At 38.7% G+C, this 22,496-nt stretch overlaps 1 protein-coding gene across 5 annotated transcripts in view; it reads right to left on the bottom strand.

The window, feature by feature from the left end:
• The window catches only part of LOC307153984 (NACHT, LRR and PYD domains-containing protein 12-like), a 50,050-nt gene that overhangs the window by 8,296 nt on the left and 19,258 nt on the right, over positions 1 to 22,496 (bottom strand). For 2 of the 5 annotated variants that reach the window (XM_079863842.1, XM_079863843.1), the window contains exons 9-11: positions 20,667 to 20,837; positions 3,003 to 3,173; positions 2,285 to 2,460 (exon numbers count right to left, since the gene is read on the bottom strand). In XM_079863842.1, coding sequence (XP_079719968.1) covers positions 2,285 to 2,460; positions 3,003 to 3,173; positions 20,667 to 20,837 — 518 coding nt within the window. Of the gene's footprint in view, positions 1 to 2,284; positions 2,461 to 3,002; positions 3,174 to 13,523; positions 14,671 to 20,666; positions 20,838 to 22,496 lie in introns of those variants that run through there. The other 3 variants (XR_013820242.1, XM_079863845.1, XM_079863844.1) reach the window with 3 other exon arrangements.

Below are 22,496 nucleotides of genomic sequence, written 5' to 3'. Positions count from 1 at the left end.
CAAGGCTGGAAAGGGCTACGGGGAAATTGGCAAGCAGCTTGGTGAAAAAAGGTCCACTGTTGGAGCAATCATTAGAAAATGGAAGAAGCTAAACATGACTGTCAATCTCCCTCGGACTGGGGCTCCATGCAAGATCTCACCTCGTGGGGTCTCAATGATCCTAAGAAAGGTGAGAAATCAGCCCAGAACTACACGGGAGGAGCTGGTCAATGACCTGAAAAGAGCTGGGACCACCGTTTCCAAGGTTACTGTTGGTAATACACTAAGACGTCATGGTTTGAAATCATGCGTGGCACGGAAGGTTCCCCTGCTTAAACCAGCACATGTCAAGGCCCGTCTTAAGTTTGCCAATGACCATTTGGATGATCCAGAGGAGTCATGGGAGAAAGTCATGTGGTCAGATGAGACCAAAATAGAACTTTTTGGTCATAATTCCACTAAACGTGTTTGGAGGAAGAAGAATGATGAGTACCATCCCAAGAACACCATCCCTACTGTGAAGCATGGGGGTGGTAGCATCATGCTTTGGGGGTGTTTTTCTGCACATGGGACAGGGCAACTGCACTGTATTAAGGAGAGGATGACCGGGGCCATGTATTGCGAGATTTTGGGGAACAACCTCCTTCCCTCAGTTAGAGCATTGAAGATGGGTCGAGGCTGGGTCTTCCAACATGACAATGACCCGAAGCACACAGCCAGGATAACCAAGGAGTGGCTCTGTAAGAAGCATATCAAGGTTCTGGCGTGGCCTAGCCAGTCTCCAGACCTAAACCCAATAGAGAATCTTTGGAGGGAGCTCAAACTCCGTGTTTCTCAGCGACAGCCCAGAAACCTGACTGATCTAGAGAAGATCTGTGTGGAGGAGTGGGCCAAAATCCCTCCTGCAGTGTGTGCAAACCTGGTGAAAAACTACAGGAAACGTTTGACCTCTGTAATTGCAAACAAAGGCTACTGTACCAAATATTAACATTGATTTTCTCAGGTGTTCAAATACTTATTTGCAGCTGTATCATACAAATAAATAGTTAAAAAATCATACATTGTGATTTCTGGATTTTTTTTTTTAGATTATGTCTCTCACAGTGGACATGCACCTACGATGACAATTTCAGACCCCTCCAAGATTTCTAAGTGGGAGAACTTGCAAAATAGCAGGGTGTTCAAATACTTATTTTCCTCACTGTAAAGGTGAGGAGAACATCAGAGCTGTTGTTCTGCACGCGGATGAACGACAAGATGAAGAAGATCCTGATCAAGACCATTGTGAACAGATCATCGTGTCAGAACCACTTCCCACTTACCGTCGTGGAAACGAAAGGTTCAGTCGATTATTCACATTATATGAATGATGTGATGAACAGAAACTATTCTCTCAATTAATTGTAATCTTTTCTGGGAGTGATCTAGATTCTTCTGTGACAATGTCCTGCAGCCGAGAGTCAGAGCGGACCTCCTGTCGGACAACATCTGTGTACTAACTGATTAAATGATAATACGGCATATGTAGTCCATTCCATAGAGACTGTGTGTGTTCTCAGAATAATGAGAACTAATAATGTTTATTACAGGATCTAAATAACTGAGCAGTGAAACTGCCCGCTGTTCTCCAGAAAAATCCTCCAGGTTTTGCACATTTTTAGGTTTTCCAGAATCTTCTGCATATTTGACACCTTTCCAACAATGACTGTATGATTTTGAGATCCATATTTTTATATTAAGGACAATTGAGTGACTCGTACACAACGATTACAAAAGGTGAACACATTTACTGATGCTCAAGAAGGAAACGATGCATTAAGAGCAGGGGGTGTAAACTTTAAACAGGATTATGATGATGTGTAAATTTTGTTTAAAGATTATCTTTGTTTTCATTTAGTTCTGCCCTTCAGAAGCGAATACTTCCCTGTTTCACAGAAGACAAAATAATTACAATTTATCCTGTTCATGCAATTTAAAAAGTTTACACACCCCAGCTTTTAATGCATTGTGTTGCATCAGTAAAAAAGAAGAAGTTTTTTTTTAAATATTTAACAAAAATTATTAAACTAAATGTAAAAAAAAAAGAAAAAAAAAGAAAAGTTCTTCAAGAAATAAAACTGTGTAAAACTGATGTTATTAAAATAATATGCAGGGGAAAACCAAGTCCTGTGTTTGGTAGACCTTTTGTGTTACAACCCTTATTAGTATTCCAAAGTATTCTGAATTATTTAGATTAGGTTACAAAGCTAACGAAATATGTTACAAATGACTGTATTTTGTAATCTTTAGTAAATAATCTACTTACAAGATAGTGTCTCCAGTTTATAATGTGGATCATTCTTCAGATCAGAGAGAAGCTTCACGTCTGATTCTCTTAGTTTATTCTCAGACAGATCCAGTTCTCTCAGGTGTGAGGGGTTTGATCTCAGAGCTGAAGCCAGAGCAGAACAACCTTCATCTGTGACTCCACAATCAATCAACCTGTAGAGAACAATGACACACTCTTCACTCTCTCAGTTCAGATCAGTTTAGCAGTGAATCCATTATTAAAGAGGAAATACAAACTTAAAGCATAAATAAAATGTTTTGATGGATCATTGGACTGAGATCTAAAATGTCAAAGAGCTCAAAACATGATTATTAAACATCTAGTCTTTAGATCTGTACTAATACAGTACATATGGAGTAATGATTTGTTTTAATCGTGTAAAGAATATTCTAAAAACAGTCCCTGCAGAAAGATGACCGTGATGACCTGCAAGAATAAATCCAGCATGTTCTTCATTTCTCAGTTCTGAATGTGTTGAGATCGAGTCGGTTTAAAATCAAGAGACTGAAGTGTTGATTGTGATGTGAGTGTGTATTTCAGTGACTCAGTCCTGCAGAATCATGTTCCTGAAGAGCAGCTCATGTGTTCAATCACTTACAGTTCAATAAGCGCAATAACAGCAGCAGAAAAAGGCTGAACATTTCAAATATAGACTTTACATTGTGTTTCTTGTGTGAGTCATATATGATCTTACCACAGTTTCTCCAGTTTACAGTGAGGATCCTCCAGTACAGCAGAGAGCAGATTAACTGAATCTCCTAGTTTATTCCCAGACAGATACAGATCTCTCAGGTGTGAGGGGTTTGATCTCAGAGCTGAAGCCAGAGCAGAACAACCTTCATCTGTGACTCCACAATCACCCAACCTGTAGAGAACAATGACACACTCTTCACTCTCTCAGTTCAGATCAGATCAGTTTAACACAAGGGTCCGCAGCCGTACTGCAGGGGGCCGTCAATTAATGCTTGATCACAAATCATTTTTTGTTAAAAAATTAAAACATGGGTAAAAAACATCACAAAGTCAAATTTAAATATAAGCACTGTCACATGAATGCAAGATCACCCTCAAACAACCTTCATCTGTGACTCCACAATATTTCAACCTGTAGAGAACAATGACGCTGTGTAAACTGTGTGTAAAATGACCAATTTATTAAAGATTGCAGTGTGTGATGTGATTTGAGTGTAGTGACAAGCAAAGCCACTATATTCTACACTGCTTTATAAAGGATGCCGGTTTTCCATGTGCTTGAGGAGAAACAGAGGGACAAATACCATGCAGTGCTGTAACTATAGAGTGATAAAGAGATGACATTAATAACACCTGAAGTGTAACTTTATCAATTAAATGTACTATATTTTAGTGTAATAATATTAATTTCATATTTTGAAGATATTTTTGTTTCTAAATATTTGTCCAATAATTATGATCCATTAATGGCCATTTAAAATAATATTTTTTCTAATATGTTTATTACTTATATTACAATTAGATTTCATGCTTAGCATTTAGCATGCTAATATATGCTATTGCTAATTAATAGTTTCGTAGCAATCTAATACAATCTTACAATTCAGTCATGTGACACAAATATAAGAAATTGAATGAATTAATCCAGTTAGGGAACCATATTTAAATCACTTTAAAACTTCTTAATTGGGTTACTTGGAAATGACTTGATTCCATAATGTTGACAATTTTGTGAACAAATGATCTTTGTTGAACGTAATTGGTTCATGTGGAACTGATGTGCATGATTAAATCATTTAAATCCAACACACTTTTTCAGTGCATTGTTTTCTGTGTAACTGTGCGTTCACACCGCCGCCGACTTGAGCTGCAAAGAAGCTCTGGCCGCCCTGTCAAGGACGCTTGTCAAAAAGTACGAGGAAGCTTGTTGACGCTTGTTGACGCTTTGGCCGCTCTGAAGTCTGTCACACACCAAAATGTAAACAGAAAAAAAAAAAAACATTACCTTATAAACAGCATTTTTATAACCGTTTTGGTCACATTTGGTCGGGAAAAAAATTATAATTAGCTATTATTATTATTATTATTATTATTAGGGGCCAAGCCCCGAAGGGGCTATGGCACCTATTGTATCTGTTAGTTTTCTTATTAGGGGCCAAGCCCCGAAGGGGCTATGGCACCTATTGTATCTGTTAGTTTTCTTATTAGGGGCCAAGCCCCGAAGGGGCTATGGCACCTATTGTATCTGTTAGTTTTCTTATTATTATTATTATTATTATTCTTCTTCCTCCTCTTGAAGTCTATGGCAGCCCTATGAACCATACATAGGAAAATGATGAAATTTGGCACACTTGTAGTGATGGTAATGAAAAGTAATTGTAGCAATTTTTGAGTCTCTAGGACCAACTCTATAGCGCCACCAGCAGTTCAAAAATCCAACATTGAAATGGTTATAACTTTTGAACCCTTTGATCTAGAAAAATGAAACTTAGTACACCTGATTTATCTCATCATGCTGATCAGAACCAATATCTTACATCAAGACTCCGCCCATTACAGTAGTGGCCATTTTGAAAAGTACAGTATGCAGTTTTTTTGCTACTCCTCCTTCAAAATTGGTCTAATTTTGTCCAAACATGTACTCAAATGATCTTCGGACTGAGCCGCATAAAAGTACTGTCCCCGATTTTTTTGCTATATTGGAAAAAAAAAAGTTATGATGTCGCAAACTTAACGAGGTCGACCCAAAATTGGTTCAGAAGCTATAGCTCGGCCAAACTTTGATCAATCGAAACGAAAATTGGTACACTTCATCGGAAGCATGATCTGAGGTTCCATGCCAAAGTTGGGAACAGCGCCACCTACGGGTCATGAGATATGGAAAATGCATATTTTGGCCAATAACTTATGAACAGTTTGTCAGAAAATTATAAACTTGGTGTCTATCGATTCCTTGGGTCATGACAAATCCGTGGATATCGATTTTGCCATGATGGGATGTACCACGTGTCCGCCATTTTGAATGATGTCATAATTTGCAATATCTTTTAAACTATTTGAAATTTCTTCACCAAATTTGGTATGGATCATCATTAGCATGGCCCGAAGGTACCTGAGAAATTTGATCACAGCGCCACCTAGTGTTCCAGAGATATCATTGTTTTTTGAAAAAACGCTTATAACTTTTGCTAACATTGCTTGAAATTTGATTTCTTTATGTCAATATATTCCTTGGCTTATGCCGATTTCAACGATATCTCATATGTTATTTATCAATGTGACTGGCCGCCATATTGGAGTGAATGTAAAACAGTTTTTTCGCTACTCCTCCTTCAAAATTGGTCTAATTTTGTCCAAACATGTACTCAAATGATCTTCGGACTGAGCCGCATAAAAGTACTGTCCCCGATTTTTTTGCTATACTGGAAAAAAAAAGTTATGATGTCGCAAACTTAATGAGGTCAACCCATAATTGGTTCAGAGGCTGTAACTTGTGAACAGTTTGTCACAAAATCATAAAATTGGTGTCTATCGATTCCTTGCGTCATGTCGAATCTGAGGATATCTATTTTGCCAGCATTGGATGTACCACATCATAAGCTATATTAGCATTAAGTTAGCTTAGCATGCTAATCTCGTTAACATGATTTTGTGTGCTCATTCACACACTGAAGCCTCTCCTCTGCAGCTTTGTAAAACATGTCCTCTGGGTGGCGCAAGTGGTTCAACCATGCGTCATGAATCCCGAACCATTGTGGTCGTGGGTTCGAGACCAGTGTGGGGCGACTTTGAAATTGTGTATAAAATAATAATTTAAATTCCTTCCGGCTCTGCACTGCTGTTGGTGCTTAAATGCTAGCTGTGCTGCTGTAATTGATGTGCTTACTGTGCTTGATGTACATTAAATTTCTGATGTTTTGCTCTTCTGGCTCCGCATTGCGCTACAGCGGCTGTTGCTTGCTCTGCCTTGCAGGGCTTGGCCCCGTATTGCTGCTTGCAGCTATATTAGCAATTGTTATTGTCAAAATAACAATTCTTCTTCTTCCGCAAATGGGAGTCTATGGCAGCCCTATGAACCGTAAGTAGGAAAATGATGAAATTTGGCACACTTGTAGTGATGGCCATGAATAGTAAATGTAGCAATTTTTGAGTCTCTAGGACCAACTCTATAGCGCCACCAGCAGTTCAAAAATACAACATTGAAATGGTTATAACTTTTGAACCCTTTGATCTAGAAAAATGAAACTTAGTACACCTGATTGCTCTCATCATGCTGATCACAAACAATATCATACATTAAGACTACACCCATTACAGTAGTAGCCATTTTGAAAAGTACAGTATTCAGTTTTTTCGCTACTCCTCCTTCAAAATTGCTCCAATTTTGTCCAAACATGTGCTCAAATGATCTTTGGACTGAGCCACACAGAAATGACTGAACAGATTTTTTTGCTATACTGGAAAAAAAAAAGTTATGATGTCGCAAATTTAATGAGGTCGACCCAAAATTGGTTCAGAGGCTGTATCTCGGCCAAAAATTGATCAATCGAAACAAAAATTGGTACACTTCATCGGAGCCATGACCTGAGGGTCCATGCCAAAGTTGGGAACAGCGCCACCTATGGGTCATGAGATATTGAAAATGGCTATTTTGGCCAATAACTTTTGAACAGTTTGTCATAAAATCATAAATGTGGTATCTATGGATTCCTTGCGTCATGCCAAATCCGTGGATACTGATTTTGCCAGGATGGGATTTACCACGTGTCCGCCATTGTTAATTTTGACATAATTTGCAATATCTTTTAAACTATTTGAGATTTCTTCACCAAATTTGGTATGAATCGTCATTAGCATGGCCCGAAGGTACCTGAGAAGTTTGAGCACAGCGCCACCTAGTGTTCCAGAGATATCATTGTTTTTTGAAAAAACGCTTATAACTTTTGCTAACATTGCTTGAAATTTGATTTCTTTATGTCAATATATTCCTTGGCTTATGCTGATTTCAACAATATCTCATATGTTATTTTTCAACAATGTGACTGGCCGCCATATTGGAGCGAATGTAAAATAGTTTTTTCGCTACTCCTCCTTCAAAATTGGTCTAATTTTGTCCAAACATGTACTCAAATGATCTTCGGACTGAGCCGCATAAAAGTACTGTCCCCGATTTTTTTGCTATACTGGAAAAAAAAAAGTTATGATGTCGCAAACTTAATGAGGTCGACCCATAATTGGTTCAGAGGCTGTAACTTGTGAACTGTTTGTCACAAAATCATAAAATTGTTGTCTATCGATTCTTTGCGTCATGTCGAATCCGAGGATATCTATTTTGCCAGGATTGAATGTACCACGTCATAAGCCATAAGATACATCAGCATTAAGATATCTTAGCATGCTAATCTGGTTAACTTGCTTTTGTGTGCTCATTCTTACACTGAAGCTCTCCTCTGCAGTTTGTGATTGTACGTCCTCTGAGTGGTGCAATCTGCTAAACCGTGTATCTAGAATCCTGAACCATTCTGGTCGTGGGTTCGAGTCCCATGTGGGACGACTTTAAAGTTGTCATTTAAATTCCTTCCGGCTCTGCACTGCTGTTGGTGCTTAAATGCTCGCTGTGCTTCATTTACATTTATATTTAATTTCTGCAGTTTTTGTTCTTGCGGCTCTGCACTGCTGTTGGTGCTTAAATGCTTGCTGCGCTGCTGTGCTTGATGTACATTTACACGTATATTTAATTTCTGCTATTTTTGTTCTTCTGGCTCCGCACTGCTGTTGGTGCTTAAATGCTTGCTGTGCTGCTGTAATTGATGTGCTTACAGAACTTGCTGTGCTTTATGTACATTAAATTTCTGATGTTTTGCTCTTCTGGCTCCGCATTGCGCTACAGCGGCTTTTGCTTGCTGTGCCTTGAAGGGCTTGGCCCCTGTATTGCTGCTTGCAGCTATATTTATTATTATTATTATTATTCTTCTTCCTCCTCTTGAAGTCTATGGCAGCCCTATGAACCATACATAGGAAAATGATGAAATTTGGCACACTTGTAGTGATGGTAATGAAAAGTAATTGTAGCAATTTTTGAGTCTCTAGGACCAACTCTATAGCGCCACCAGCAGTTCAAAAATCCAACATTGAAATGGTTATAACTTTTGAACCCTTTGATCTAGAAAAATGAAACTTAGTACACCTGATTTATCTCATCATGCTGATCAGAACCAATATCTTACATCAAGACTCCGCCCATTACAGTAGTGGCCATTTTGAAAAGTACAGTATGCAGTTTTTTTGCTACTCCTCCTTCAAAATTGGTCTAATTTTGTCCAAACATGTACTCAAATGATCTTCGGACTGAGCCGCATAAAAGTACTGTCCCCGATTTTTTTGCTATATTGGAAAAAAAAAAGTTATGATGTCGCAAACTTAACGAGGTCGACCCAAAATTGGTTCAGAAGCTATAGCTCGGCCAAACTTTGATCAATCGAAACGAAAATTGGTACACTTCATCGGAAGCATGATCTGAGGTTCCATGCCAAAGTTGGGAACAGCGCCACCTACGGGTCATGAGATATGGAAAATGCATATTTTGGCCAATAACTTATGAACAGTTTGTCAGAAAATTATAAACTTGGTGTCTATCGATTCCTTGGGTCATGACAAATCCGTGGATATCGATTTTGCCATGATGGGATGTACCACGTGTCCGCCATTTTGAATGATGTCATAATTTGCAATATCTTTTAAACTATTTGAAATTTCTTCACCAAATTTGGTATGGATCATCATTAGCATGGCCCGAAGGTACCTGAGAAATTTGATCACAGCGCCACCTAGTGTTCCAGAGATATCATTGTTTTTTGAAAAAACGCTTATAACTTTTGCTAACATTGCTTGAAATTTGATTTCTTTATGTCAATATATTCCTTGGCTTATGCCGATTTCAACGATATCTCATATGTTATTTATCAACAATGTGACTGGCCGCCATATTGGAGTGAATGTAAAACAGTTTTTTCGCTACTCCTCCTTCAAAATTGGTCTAATTTTGTCCAAACATGTACTCAAATGATCTTCGGACTGAGCCGCATAAAAGTACTGTCCCCGATTTTTTTGCTATACTGGAAAAAAAAAGTTATGATGTCGCAAACTTAATGAGGTCAACCCATAATTGGTTCAGAGGCTGTAACTTGTGAACAGTTTGTCACAAAATCATAAAATTGGTGTCTATCGATTCCTTGCGTCATGTCGAATCTGAGGATATCTATTTTGCCAGCATTGGATGTACCACATCATAAGCTATATTAGCATTAAGTTAGCTTAGCATGCTAATCTCGTTAACATGATTTTGTGTGCTCATTCACACACTGAAGCCTCTCCTCTGCAGCTTTGTAAAACATGTCCTCTGGGTGGCGCAAGTGGTTCAACCATGCGTCATGAATCCCGAACCATTGTGGTCGTGGGTTCGAGACCAGTGTGGGGCGACTTTGAAATTGTGTATAAAATAATAATTTAAATTCCTTCCGGCTCTGCACTGCTGTTGGTGCTTAAATGCTAGCTGTGCTGCTGTAATTGATGTGCTTACTGTGCTTGATGTACATTAAATTTCTGATGTTTTGCTCTTCTGGCTCCGCATTGCGCTACAGCGGCTGTTGCTTGCTCTGCCTTGCAGGGCTTGGCCCCGTATTGCTGCTTGCAGCTATATTTATTATTATTATTATTATTCTTCTTCCTCCTCTTGAAGTCTATGGCAGCCCTATGAACCATACATAGGAAAATGATGAAATTTGGCACACTTGTAGTGATGGTAATGAAAAGTAATTGTAGCAATTTTTGAGTCTCTAGGTCCAACTCTATAGCGCCACCAGCAGTTCAAAAATTCAACATTGAAATGGTTATAACTTTTGAACCCTTTGATCTAGAAAAATGAAACTTAGTACACCTGATTCATCTCATCATGCTGATTAGAACCAATATCTTACATTAAGACTCCGCCCATTACAGTAGTGGCCATTTTGAAAAGTACAGTATGCAGTTTTTTTGCTACTCCTCCTTCAAAATTGGTCTAATTTTGTCCAAACATGTACTCAAATGATCTTCGGACTGAGCCGCATAAAAGTACTGTCCCCGATTTTTTTTATTCTTCTCTGATCAAAAGTTATGACGTCGCAAACTTAACGAGGTCGACCCAAAATTGGTTCAGAAGCTATAGCTCGGCCAAACTTTGATCAATCGAAACGAAAATTGGTACACTTCATCGGAAGCATGATCTGAGGTTCCATGCCAAAGTTGGGAACAGCGCCACCTACGGGTCATGAGATATGGAAAATGCATATTTTGGCCAATAACTTATGAACAGTTTGTCAGAAAATTATAAACTTGGTGTCTATCGATTCCTTGGGTCATGACAAATCCGTGGATATCGATTTTGCCATGATGGGATGTACCACGTGTCCGCCATTTTGAATGATGTCATAATTTGCAATATCTTTTAAACTATTTGAAATTTCTTCACCAAATTTGGTATGGATCATCATTAGCATGGCCCGAAGGTACCTGAGAAATTTGATCACAGCGCCACCTAGTGTTCCAGAGATATCATTGTTTTTTGAAAAAACGCTTATAACTTTTGCTAACATTGCTTGAAATTTGATTTCTTTATGTCAATATATTCCTTGGCTTATGCCGATTTCAACGATATCTCATATGTTATTTATCAACAATGTGACTGGCCGCCATATTGGAGTGAATGTAAAACAGTTTTTTCGCTACTCCTCCTTCAAAATTGGTCTAATTTTGTCCAAACATGTACTCAAATGATCTTCGGACTGAGCCGCATAAAAGTACTGTCCCCGATTTTTTTGCTATACTGGAAAAAAAAAGTTATGATGTCGCAAACTTAATGAGGTCAACCCATAATTGGTTCAGAGGCTGTAACTTGTGAACAGTTTGTCACAAAATCATAAAATTGGTGTCTATCGATTCCTTGCGTCATGTCGAATCTGAGGATATCTATTTTGCCAGGATTGGATGTACCACATCATAAGCTATATTAGCATTAAGTTAGCTTAGCATGCTAATCTCGTTAACATGATTTTGTGTGCTCATTCACACACTGAAGCCTCTCCTCTGCAGCTTTGTAAAACATGTCCTCTGGGTGGCGCAAGTGGTTCAACCATGCGTCATGAGTCCCGAACCATTGTGGTCGTGGGTTCGAGACCAGTGTGGGGCGACTTTGAAATTGTGTATAAAATAATAATTTAAATTCCTTCCGGCTCTGCACTGCTGTTGGTGCTTAAATGCTAGCTGTGCTGCTGTAATTGATGTGCTTACTGTGCTTGATGTACATTAAATTTCTGATGTTTTGCTCTTCTGGCTCCGCATTGCGCTACAGCGGCTGTTGCTTGCTCTGCCTTGCAGGGCTTGGCCCCGTATTGCTGCTTGCAGCTATATTTGTTATTATTATTATTATTATTATTATTATTATTATTTGCATCTGTGCAATTGGTCAAATCGGTGTTACCATGAGCGAATGAATAGCATTCCCGCTTAAAACGAGCGTTCGTAAATATTATAAAAGTTGCGCTCATCCTCAAATGTGCATCACTGGATCATTATGGATCATCGCGAAGTTGTTGTTTTTGGTGCTGCTGCTGCTGTATTGTATTTGCGGAGAAGACGTCGGACTCGGAGATTTTGGGTTCATGCCACCCTCCAGGACCGTCATCAATTCGGAGAATATCACCGGCTGGTGCAGCAGCTGCGGCTTGACGACGAGAGATTCCAGCGGTACTTCAGGCTGGACACGGAGCAGTTTGACAGCGTGCTGTCAAAAGTGGGGCCGCTCATCATGATGAACAGCACTAATTACCGCCATGCAATATCTCCTGCTGAGCGTCTGGCTATTTGCCTGCGGTTCTTGTCCACAGGGGACTCCTACCGCACTATTGCTGCCAGCTACCACATGGGAGTGAGCACTTTGTCCAACATTGTCCCCCAGGTCTGCAAGGCCATTTGGGACTCCATGGTGGAGGAGTACATGCCAGTGCCCACCACGGAGGACTGGCTGAGCATTGCAAAGGGGTTTTACCAGCGGTGGGCTTTCCCCAACTGCCTTGGATCCATTGATGGGAAACATGTGGTCATTAAGTCTCCTGACAATTCAGGGTCCATGTATTTTAACTACAAGGGGACTTATTCAGTTGTGCTTCTGGCAGTGGTAGATGCCCAATACTGCTTTCGGGTAGTGGATGTGGGCAGCTACGGGAGGACGAGTGACGGCGGTGTCCTGGCCAACCTGTGTCTTGCATAATTTCCTGAGGAGGACCTCCAAGACACCAACCAGGGCAAGACGTGGACCACCACCAGCTGCAGACAGGGAAGTTGCTGGTCTACAGGCAGTAACCCGAGTGGGCAGCAACAACTCTGCACGGGAGGCCATCCGTGTCCGGGAGACATATACCTCCTATTTCTCCACCGAGGGAGCTGTCAGCTGGCAACCAGGAGTATAGCCTAGTGCTACAAACGGCTCTTTTAAGAGCCACCAATTACACTAAAAGCATAGTTTCAAGCACCTATACACTTTTAAATAGGGATGCACCGATCTGATACACAGTATTAACTGTTCGTTAATTAAAATGTGTGATGCAGTTATTGAAAACTATGCTACCATGTTCTTTATTTATTAGCCTACAGTTTGTTCATTTAAATTTCGTTTTTCTTTGTTTAAATTTCGTTTTTTCTTTGTTTAAATTTCGTTTTTCCATTTTTTCTTTATTTAAATTTAGTTTTTCTTTATTTAAATTTCGCTTTTTCTTTGTTTAATTTTCGTTTTTCTTTATTTAAATTTCGTTTTTCTTTATTTAAATCTACCCTTTACTGTGTTAGTAATCTGTTAGTTTACTGCTTCCCACTCGCGCTGTTCTGTAGTTTATTATAAGTTTATTAATTGTGAACGGGTCGCGTCTCGCGTGTATTGCACCAAATGCGAAGTGAAGTCGAAGCACCCTTGTGAAGTCGATTGGATGAACGGTTCCCGAAATAATCAAAATGCAAACAGACAGACAGACACATTCCTGCCTTTATTAGAGAGAAGAATATATTCAGCCCCTCCGTCTCCGAAGCTCAAAAAAATGGTATTGGACCAGCCCTCGTTTCTGCCTCATTAAACAGCTGTGCTATAGGCTACATTTAAAAAAGTCTCCATTTTATAGTTGGATTTAAAAATAATATGAAACACACAACCATGAATGTTGAAAATATTTTACAATATTTATTGGGGAAAAAACAATTCATACAAGGTAATGACGTAAACTTTTTTATTATTAAGCTAGTTGATGAAAATGCTTGCATACTGACTAAACATTTACTCTTGAGTGAGCTAACAAAAACTTGGTCCCAACAGGGCCTTTAATGTAAAGTGTTGAACAAGTCTGCTGGCTCCAGATATGCATTAAACAGATAGACATGAACGTGGTTTCAGTCAAACTCTCAGCTTAAAGCAAAAGTGTATTGTGAGGGAGTGAGAACAGGGGGCAGCTGACAGCACTGCAAGGGTAACAAGCTTACTAACACCCCTCACAGTGTTGTCAGCTGCACCCCGTTCCTCACTGCACTTCCTGTGTGAATGATAATACTGTGTGTGTGCATGTGTGCATGTGAGGGAGAGAGAACAGGGGGCAGCTGACAGCACTGCAAGGGTAACAAGCTTACTAACACCCCTCACAGTGTTGTCAGCTGCACCCCGTTCCTCTCAGCCCAAGGGTCAACCTCACGACACTTTGCCTCATACACCAGGCGGTGCATTTCAAACTTGAGATCCTGCCTTGTTCTAAAAGGCAGGGTTCTAAAGTCTTCCTGCAGGCTTTTAAAAAAATAGCTATCACTATCGTCAGGAGGAGGGGGAGGAGGAGGAGGAGGAGAAGGGCTGGGGACAGGTCCCGGTCTGTTGCTCACAGCCTCCAATACTGTGATCAGTCTCTCCTCAAAGTCAGAGGTGTGGGGTCTCTTCTTTCTCGGGGCGGGCTGGCTTGCTCTCTGCACTGGTGTGTTGTCTGATGCCTGAAGCTCTGGTGCCTGCTCTTGTGCCTGAAGCTCTGGTGACTGCTCTTGTACCTGAAGCTCTGGCGTCTGCTCTGGTGCCTGACTGTGCCCGGCCATGGCATCATCACTGTCCTCTGGCCACTGTCCACTGTCATCTAGGGCTTCCCCTCCCCCCATATTACTGGACGTTGGCCGGTCCTCCATGAAAGGATTGAGGAAGCCCATGACCGCACTGTACCGCCATGGCCGGGCACTGCTTGCACCTGCGCCACTCCTTCGCCTATCTTTTTCCTTCTTTCTTTCCTTCCTGAACATGTCCCTCAAGCTCTTCCATTTCTTTTTGCAATCCTCAGCTTGTGAACAGACAACAGAAAAAAAAAACAATAAGCAATGTGAATATTCAACATCACATCACAGAGCAGCTTCTTTACACAAAAAGACCTATGGCACGCGTTGTGTAATTATCTCAGCAGTTTAGGATATCGCACACGTTTGTCAACATAGAAAACATTTCATCACTGGAGAGTTTTTTTTTTTTTTTCAACACCATCGTGTCAATTGATTTTGATTAATATGCGCGAGGGAGAGAGAGCAAGACGTGCATTTTGTTTGAAGACGGTGAAGGTGAGTGCGCGCGCGCGGCCGGGGCTCTCTCTCTGCTCGTTCTTTTATATGCCCTGTCAAGCACGCCCTGTTGACTTAAAAACACGTGCAAATGATAAACTTTTACTCTATGATGGTTAAACTGTGCAATTAATCCGTGAATCACATTCGTCAAGGGCCGGGGAACAGCTGGCCCGGACGCCGCGGTTAATGAATCACGGATCAACTACGATAGCCCGCCTATTCTTGACATTGCACATCCTGTGATGTGACTATCATGAATTCGTACATCGCGATATCGATGTTTAAACGATACATCGTGCAGCCCTACTGGCAAGGCAGAGACAAATTTGAGTATCTATCAGTAGCCTACCTTAGTTAAAAATATTATAAATCATCAGCACGCACTTCACAAACTCACCGGAGACACCAACTATACCAGCAATCTTATCCCATGCCTCGTTCTTTTGTAACTGGTCCCTATATGAAAATAACGTCATATCATAAATGATAGGAAACCCAGCAACAGCGATTATCAGTTTCTCCTCCATTTTCTCGGAACTAATGTTTTGGTAGGAACGAAAGTTTACATCGTATGTTTCTCTGGATCAGCCAGCGCGAAGGACGTCCGCTTTCATTCTGATTGGTTGCTGGCGTTTTGCCGCTGCTTGCCGCTGAACCGCGTCATAGCTCATTACCATAAAGTTGAGCTTCTCTCAACTTTCAGATTGACGCTCAAAACGCTCAAACCGCCCAAAACGCGACGCCGATGGATTTGACGCTCCTTGCAGCTGAGAGAAGCCAGCTTCCATTGAAAATGAATGACTTCCGGTAACTTTGGAAGCTCAAGTCGGCGGCGGTGTGAACGCACAGTAAGGCTGTAAGGACTGATTCTCCTGATAAAACAAAGCTCACCCTGCAATAAAGCCATAAAATGCACCCTGGACAGGAGATAGCAAAGACAGAGCACAGGACATAGCCCTGACCAAACTTATCTCCTTGTCTCCTTGTTTGACTTCAACTCATCCCCCCTCTCCCTCCTCAAGTCACTGAAAGTTCATTAAGAATGTCTATATATCACATATGGTGTATCTTGTGAATATGTTGTTTTTTCCTTTTCATGTTTGGTATCATTTTAAGTGTCTCAGTGCGATTGGTAAAATGGTCTTAATTTCAGTGCAGTCATTGGTTTAATGAGAAAGGTTGAGAACTTAGGAGAATCCTGTTTCTCCTCTCTGGGGGATATCTCTTTAAGATATCTCAAGAAACCAGGTGCTCCCCCCTGGGGTAAATGGATTGGCCCAAACTAAACCATATTTGTATAACCCCTTTTGTTCTGGTCTGGGTATTTAAGGCGAGGGGACAGAGCAGTCTTAGGACTCTTTACCAGGATCCCCCATACAGCGCTGTTTCCCATTGGAAAACACACACACACACACACACACACACACACACACACACACACACACACACACACACACACACACCACTGTGTGTCTTTGTCAGGAAAACATTACTTACTTTTAGAGTCATCTTTGAGTAAATTATGTCATGTATTTTTCTGAATTGGATTTTAATCATTTACTTGTGTAATTGGCATGATACATTTATACCTGACAAATAAATGTTACATCTTGATTTATTCTGAAGTTTCAGAAATCATTCATTTTAGTAGATTAAAAGTGTAGTCTGGTGTTTCCGCAAATCTTTGTCCAGGATAGATCAAACTGAAGGCACTTTGAATGGAGCATGGGGCACATCTTAGGAAGACCTTCTGATTTCTGACTATTCCCTGACTTAGCATGTTGTACGCTGCAAATATTATAAAAAAATTACACCTATGGGTCTGCAGTGAGCGGCTGCATAGGGTAAAATAATTGCACTGCAGCCTCTGACTATTTCAGGACTGGCTAGTTTGTGATCGTGAGCGCACATTCGCGACGTGACGTCTCAACGTGACACTAGGTCCGTAATGAACGAATATTTGAAATGATGAGATGCCCAGAATAATCAAAGATCTAAATTAATTCATAATCAATATTTATGATTATTTTCTAATCAGAAACACAATCTAAATTTGTTCTGTATTTTAAAAAGAATTTTGGATTTACTGTAAATCCCTCTGGTCCTCTTCGTTTAGGGGTCACACTTGGCTCCTTCGTGGTCAAAAGTGACCGAAGCCTTAAAAGGAAACTTTTTTTTTTTTTTCAGGAAAACCAATGTAATATATTTTTGTTCAATAATATTTTTTGATTATTATTTAGAATTTTGAAAGGTTTCTATGCAATCATTATATTTTTTTTATGAGCATTTTTTCCATTAGAATATATGACTTGATATATATATATATGGAATATAGAATATATATATATAAAAAAAAAAAAAAAAAAAAATATATATATATATATATATATATATATATATATATATATATTTTTTTTTTTTTTTTTATAAATGCAACATTTCACATTAAAATAGAGTGCAGGCCTTTAAAATCCATTTTTTGAAGTGAGAAAAGCGTCATCCAGTGCCTTAACAATAAAAACGTGTGTAATGTCGTGTAACCGCCTGTAGGCTGTACTGTAGCTCCCTATATAAATACATAGAGAGGCTTTTTGATTCGTATTGTTATTTTTAGACATGATTTCTCCAATTTATTATTATTTTTTTATTATTATTATTTTTTATTTAGATATACATTTAGACATTCTAAAAGACTACTTTTTGTCAAGGTTTAGATATTTTTGTTAGATAAGTATCAGGTTTTGCATTATGATTACAGTCAAACAATAACATTTGGTTAGAAAAGGAACACAATGCAAGCATTTTTGTTAATCAGTATTTGATAATTAAAAAATGTAACAAAATAAGGGATGGATAGTGATAATTCAAAACAGTTTATACAGACATTTTACAATTAATTGGTATTTTATTCAGTTTAATTCTATAAATGGTAATAAAACTTCAGAAGGGAACAATTATGATCTAAGCAAAAACATAAAATAACATAACAGCAAACAATCATTATCAAACTGTAGGTTAAAAAACAGGAATACAAATTTAATAATAATAATAAATATTATTTTAACTATGTACATACAAACTGTAATTATTTTATGTATTGTTGCATATGCAACAGATATCAGGAACACCTATTAGGCTAAAAGAAGAGCAAACACAATCAGCGTGTGTGTGTGTGTGTGTGTGTGTGTGTGTGTGTGTGTGTGTGTGTGTGTGTCTGTGTGTATTTGAGCGAGAGAGTCTCTTTTGTATTTTTTTCATTTATTGATTTTATTTAGCATATTCTCAAAATTTGCGGTTGCAGTCTTACCAGTTCATTTCTGTGTGTGTGTGTGTGTGTGTGTGTGTGTGTGTGTGTGTGTGTGGGTGGGGGTGTCTTATTTGCACTCTTGATGTTTTAGAGTGTCACTCTTTCATTGCTGTGCACTTTTTTCTGCACAGTGGCTGATTTGTAGTTTGTACCACCAAAAGTTTCTCCAAGTTTTCGTATTTTTTCGTATTTCCTTTCATTTCCTGTCGGTCATTTTTGACTGCGAAGGAGCCAAGTGTGACACTTTTTTTACAACCCTTAAACATATCCAAATCATGTCCATGATTTTTGTGTGTGTTCACATAGCTAATACATCAAACGTCACCAAGTGTCATCCCATTCAGATGAAGAAAAAAAAAATCGTAATTTTTGACCGAAGAGGATCAGAGAATGTCAACATTGAAAAGTGGAAGATGAATCAATTTATTAAAGAAACGTAAATTATTAGAAACCTTTTTGTCCCTGACATTATTATTTTTTCTATTTCTTTTTCCTTTTTTATATTGTGCTCTGTTCATTTATTATAGTTTTGTTTTGCCTTATTGTAATGATATTTACTGCAATACAAAACTTTACTTCCGCATTCCTCGATTCCTATGGAAGTCTATGGCTGTTCAAAAACCCTGTTGTTTTAATTTAACATTTATACTTTGTGTATTTGTGTAATGTTTTGCCTGTTTGTGATGTGGAGTAATTTATATACAGTGGTGGTCAAAATTGATGGCACCCCTGATAAATATGATAAAAAATGGCTGTAAAAAACAAATCTGCATTGTTTATCCTTTTGATCTTTCCTTCAAAAAAATTCGCAAAAATCTAACCTTTTTTTGAAGTAAAAGAATTGAAATTGGGGGGTAAATCACATTATGAAATAAATGTTTTTCTCCAAAACACGCTGGCCATAATTGTTGGCACCCCTAGAATTTTTTACGAGTAAAATATCTCTGAAGTATATTCCCATTAATATTTACATTTTTAAGCACACCAGGGTGACTAGGAACATGAAATTGTCCAGCTATGACTTCGTGTTTCACAGGAGTTTAAATATGAGGAAACACAAAGGCCAAATTCCCTGAATCATCCATCACAATGAGTAAAATCAAAGAATATAGTTCTGATGTGCAGCAAAAAATTGTTGAGCTTCACAAAATAGAAAGTGGCTGTAAGACAATATCTAAAGAATTGAAAATCCCATTTTGACCATCAGGGCAATAATTAAGAAGTTATAATCAACTAAAGATGTTAGGAATCTGCCAGGAAGAGGACGTGTGTCTATATTGTCTTAATGGACGGTGAGGAGGAAAGTTTGAGTGGCCAAAGACTCTTCAAGGATCACAGATGGAGAATTGCAGAGATTAGTTGAGTCTTGGGGGTCAGAAAGCCTAAAAATGTTTTATCAAACAACCCCTACATCCCCACATGTTGTTTGGGAGGGTTTCACGAAAAATCCTCCTCGATCCTCCAAAAATAAACTCCAGCATATTCAGTTGTCAGACACGACTGGATCTTCAAAAGGGACCGGATTCTATGGTCGGATAAAACGAAAAAAAGGGCTTTTTGGCAGCAAACCCAGCAGATGTGTTTGGTGCAAACCGGGATGAAGAGTACCCCATGCCTACGGTTAAATATACTGCTGGATCTTATATGTTGTGGGCCTATTTATTTGCTGGAGGTCCTGGACATCTTGTTCATATACATGGTATTATGGATTCTAGCAAATACAAACAGATAAAAAATCAAAACCTGACGGCTTCTGCTAGAAATCTTATAATGGGCCGTGGTTGGATCTTCCATCAGGACAACGGTCCAAAACAAACATAAAAATCAACACAAAAATGTGTAACTGAGCACAAAATGAAGCTTCTGCCATGACCGTCCCAGTCCCCTAAACTGAACCATATAGAAAATGAGTGGGGTGAATTGAAGAGAAGAAGCGCCAACATGAACTTGTGAATCTGAAGGATCTGGAGAGATTCTGTATGGAGGAATGGTCTCTGATCTCTTGTCAGCTGTTCTCCAAACTCATCAGGCATTATAGGAGAAGACTCAGATCTGTTATCTTGGCAAAAGGAGGTTGCAGAAAGTATTTAATAACAGGGTGCCAACAATTATGGCCAGCGTGTTTTGGAGAAAAACATTTATTTTATAATGTGATTTACCCCCCACTTTCAGTTCTTTTACTTCAATGAGAGGTTAGATTTTTGTGAATTTTTTTAATGAAAGATCAAAAGGATAAACAATGCAGATTTTTTTTTTTTTAGTGTCTATGATTCACACATAAAAAAACAAGCTAGGGTTTAACGAGCAAAGTTGGTGATCATTGAGTAAAAAAGTTAAAAACTATTACATAGGCTAACTAATAAAGAATATATTTACCAAGGACAAAATATGTGTTTATCAGAGAGTTCATCTTACCACAGTTTCTCCAGTTTACAGTGAGGATCCTCCAGTACAGCAGAGAGCAGATGAACTGAATCTCCTAGTTTATTCACAGACAGATTCAGTTCTCTCAGGTGTGAGGGGTTTGATCTCAGAGCTGAAGCCAGAGCAGAACAACCTTCATCTGTGAGTCCACAATATCTCAACCTGTAGAGAACAATGACACACTCTTCACTCTCTCAGTTCAGATCAGATCAGTTTAACACAAGGGTCCGCAGCCGTACTGCAGGGGGCCGGCAATTAATGCTTGATCACAAATCATTTTTTGTTAAATTAAAACATGGGTAAAAAACATCACAAAGTCAAATTTAAATATAAGCACTGTCACATGAATGCAAGATCACCCTCAAACAACCTTCATCTGTGACTCCACAATATTTCAACCTGTAGAGAACAATGACGCTGTGTAAACTGTGTGTAAAATGACCAATTTATTAAAGATTGCAGTGTGTGATGTGATTTGAGTGTAGTGACAAGCAAAGCCACTATATTCTACACTGCTTTATAAAGGATGCCGGTTTTCCATGTGCTTGAGGAGAAACTGAGGGACAAATACCATGCAGTGCTGTAACTATGGAGTGATAAAGAGAGAACATTAATAACACCTGAAGTGTAACTTTATCAATTAAATGTACTATATTTTAGTTTAATAATATTAATTTAATATTCATATATTGATATTTTTGTTTCTAAATATTTGTCCAATAATTATGATCCATTAATGGCCATTTAAAATAATATTTTTTCTAATATGTTTATTACTTATATTAAAATTAAAATTTCATGCTCAGCATTTAGCATGCTAATATATGCTATTGCTAATTAATAGTTTCGTAGCAATCTAATACAATCTTACAATTCAGTCACGTGACACAAATATAAGAAATTGAATGAATTAATCCAGTTAGGGAACCATATTTAAATCACTTTAAAACTTCTTAATTGGGTTACTTGGAAATGACTTGATTCCATAATGTTGACAATTTTGTGAACAAATGATCTTTGTTGAACGTAATTGGTTCATGTGGAACTGATGTGCATGATTAAATCATTTAAATCCAACACACTTTTTCAGTGCATTGTTTTCTGTGTAAGGCTGTAAGGACTGATTCTCCTGATAAAACAAAGCTCACCCTGCAATAAAGCCATAAAATGCACCCTGGACAGGAGATAGCAAAGACAGAGCACAGGACATAGCCCTGACCAAACTTATCTCCTTGTCTCCTTGTTTGACTTCAACTCATCCCCCCTCTCCCTCCTCAAGTCACTGAAAGTTCATTAAGAAAGTCTATATATCACATATGGTGTATCTTGTGAATATGTTGTTTTTTCCTTTTCATGTTTGGTATCATTTTAAGTGTCTCAGTGCGATTGGTAAAATGGTCTTAATTTCAGTGCAGTCATTGGTTTAATGTTTTAAACCCTTTTGTTCTGGTCTGGGTATTTAAGGCGAGGGGACAGAGCAGTCTTAGGACCCTTTACCAGGATCCCCCATACAGCGCTGTTTCAGTGTTTTCCCATTGGAAAACACACACACACACACACACACACACACACACACACACACACACACCACTGTGAGTTTTTGTCAGGAAAACATTACTTACTTTTAGAGTCATCTTTGAGTAAATGATGTCATGTATTTTTCTGAATTGGATTTTAATCATTTACTTGTGTAATTGGCATGATACATTTATACCTGACAAATAAATGTTACATCTTGATTTATTCTGAAGTTTCAGAAATCATTCATTTTAGTAGATTAAAAGTGTAGTCTGGTGTTTCCGCAAATCTTTGTCCAGGATA

The sequence above is a fragment of the Squalius cephalus genome, assembly GCF_949319135.1.
Source record: "Squalius cephalus genome assembly, chromosome: 25".
Lineage (NCBI taxonomy): Eukaryota > Metazoa > Chordata > Actinopteri > Cypriniformes > Leuciscidae > Squalius > Squalius cephalus.
Note: the sequence above shows the minus strand (reverse complement) of the source record. Positions and strands in the feature narration are given on the sequence as shown.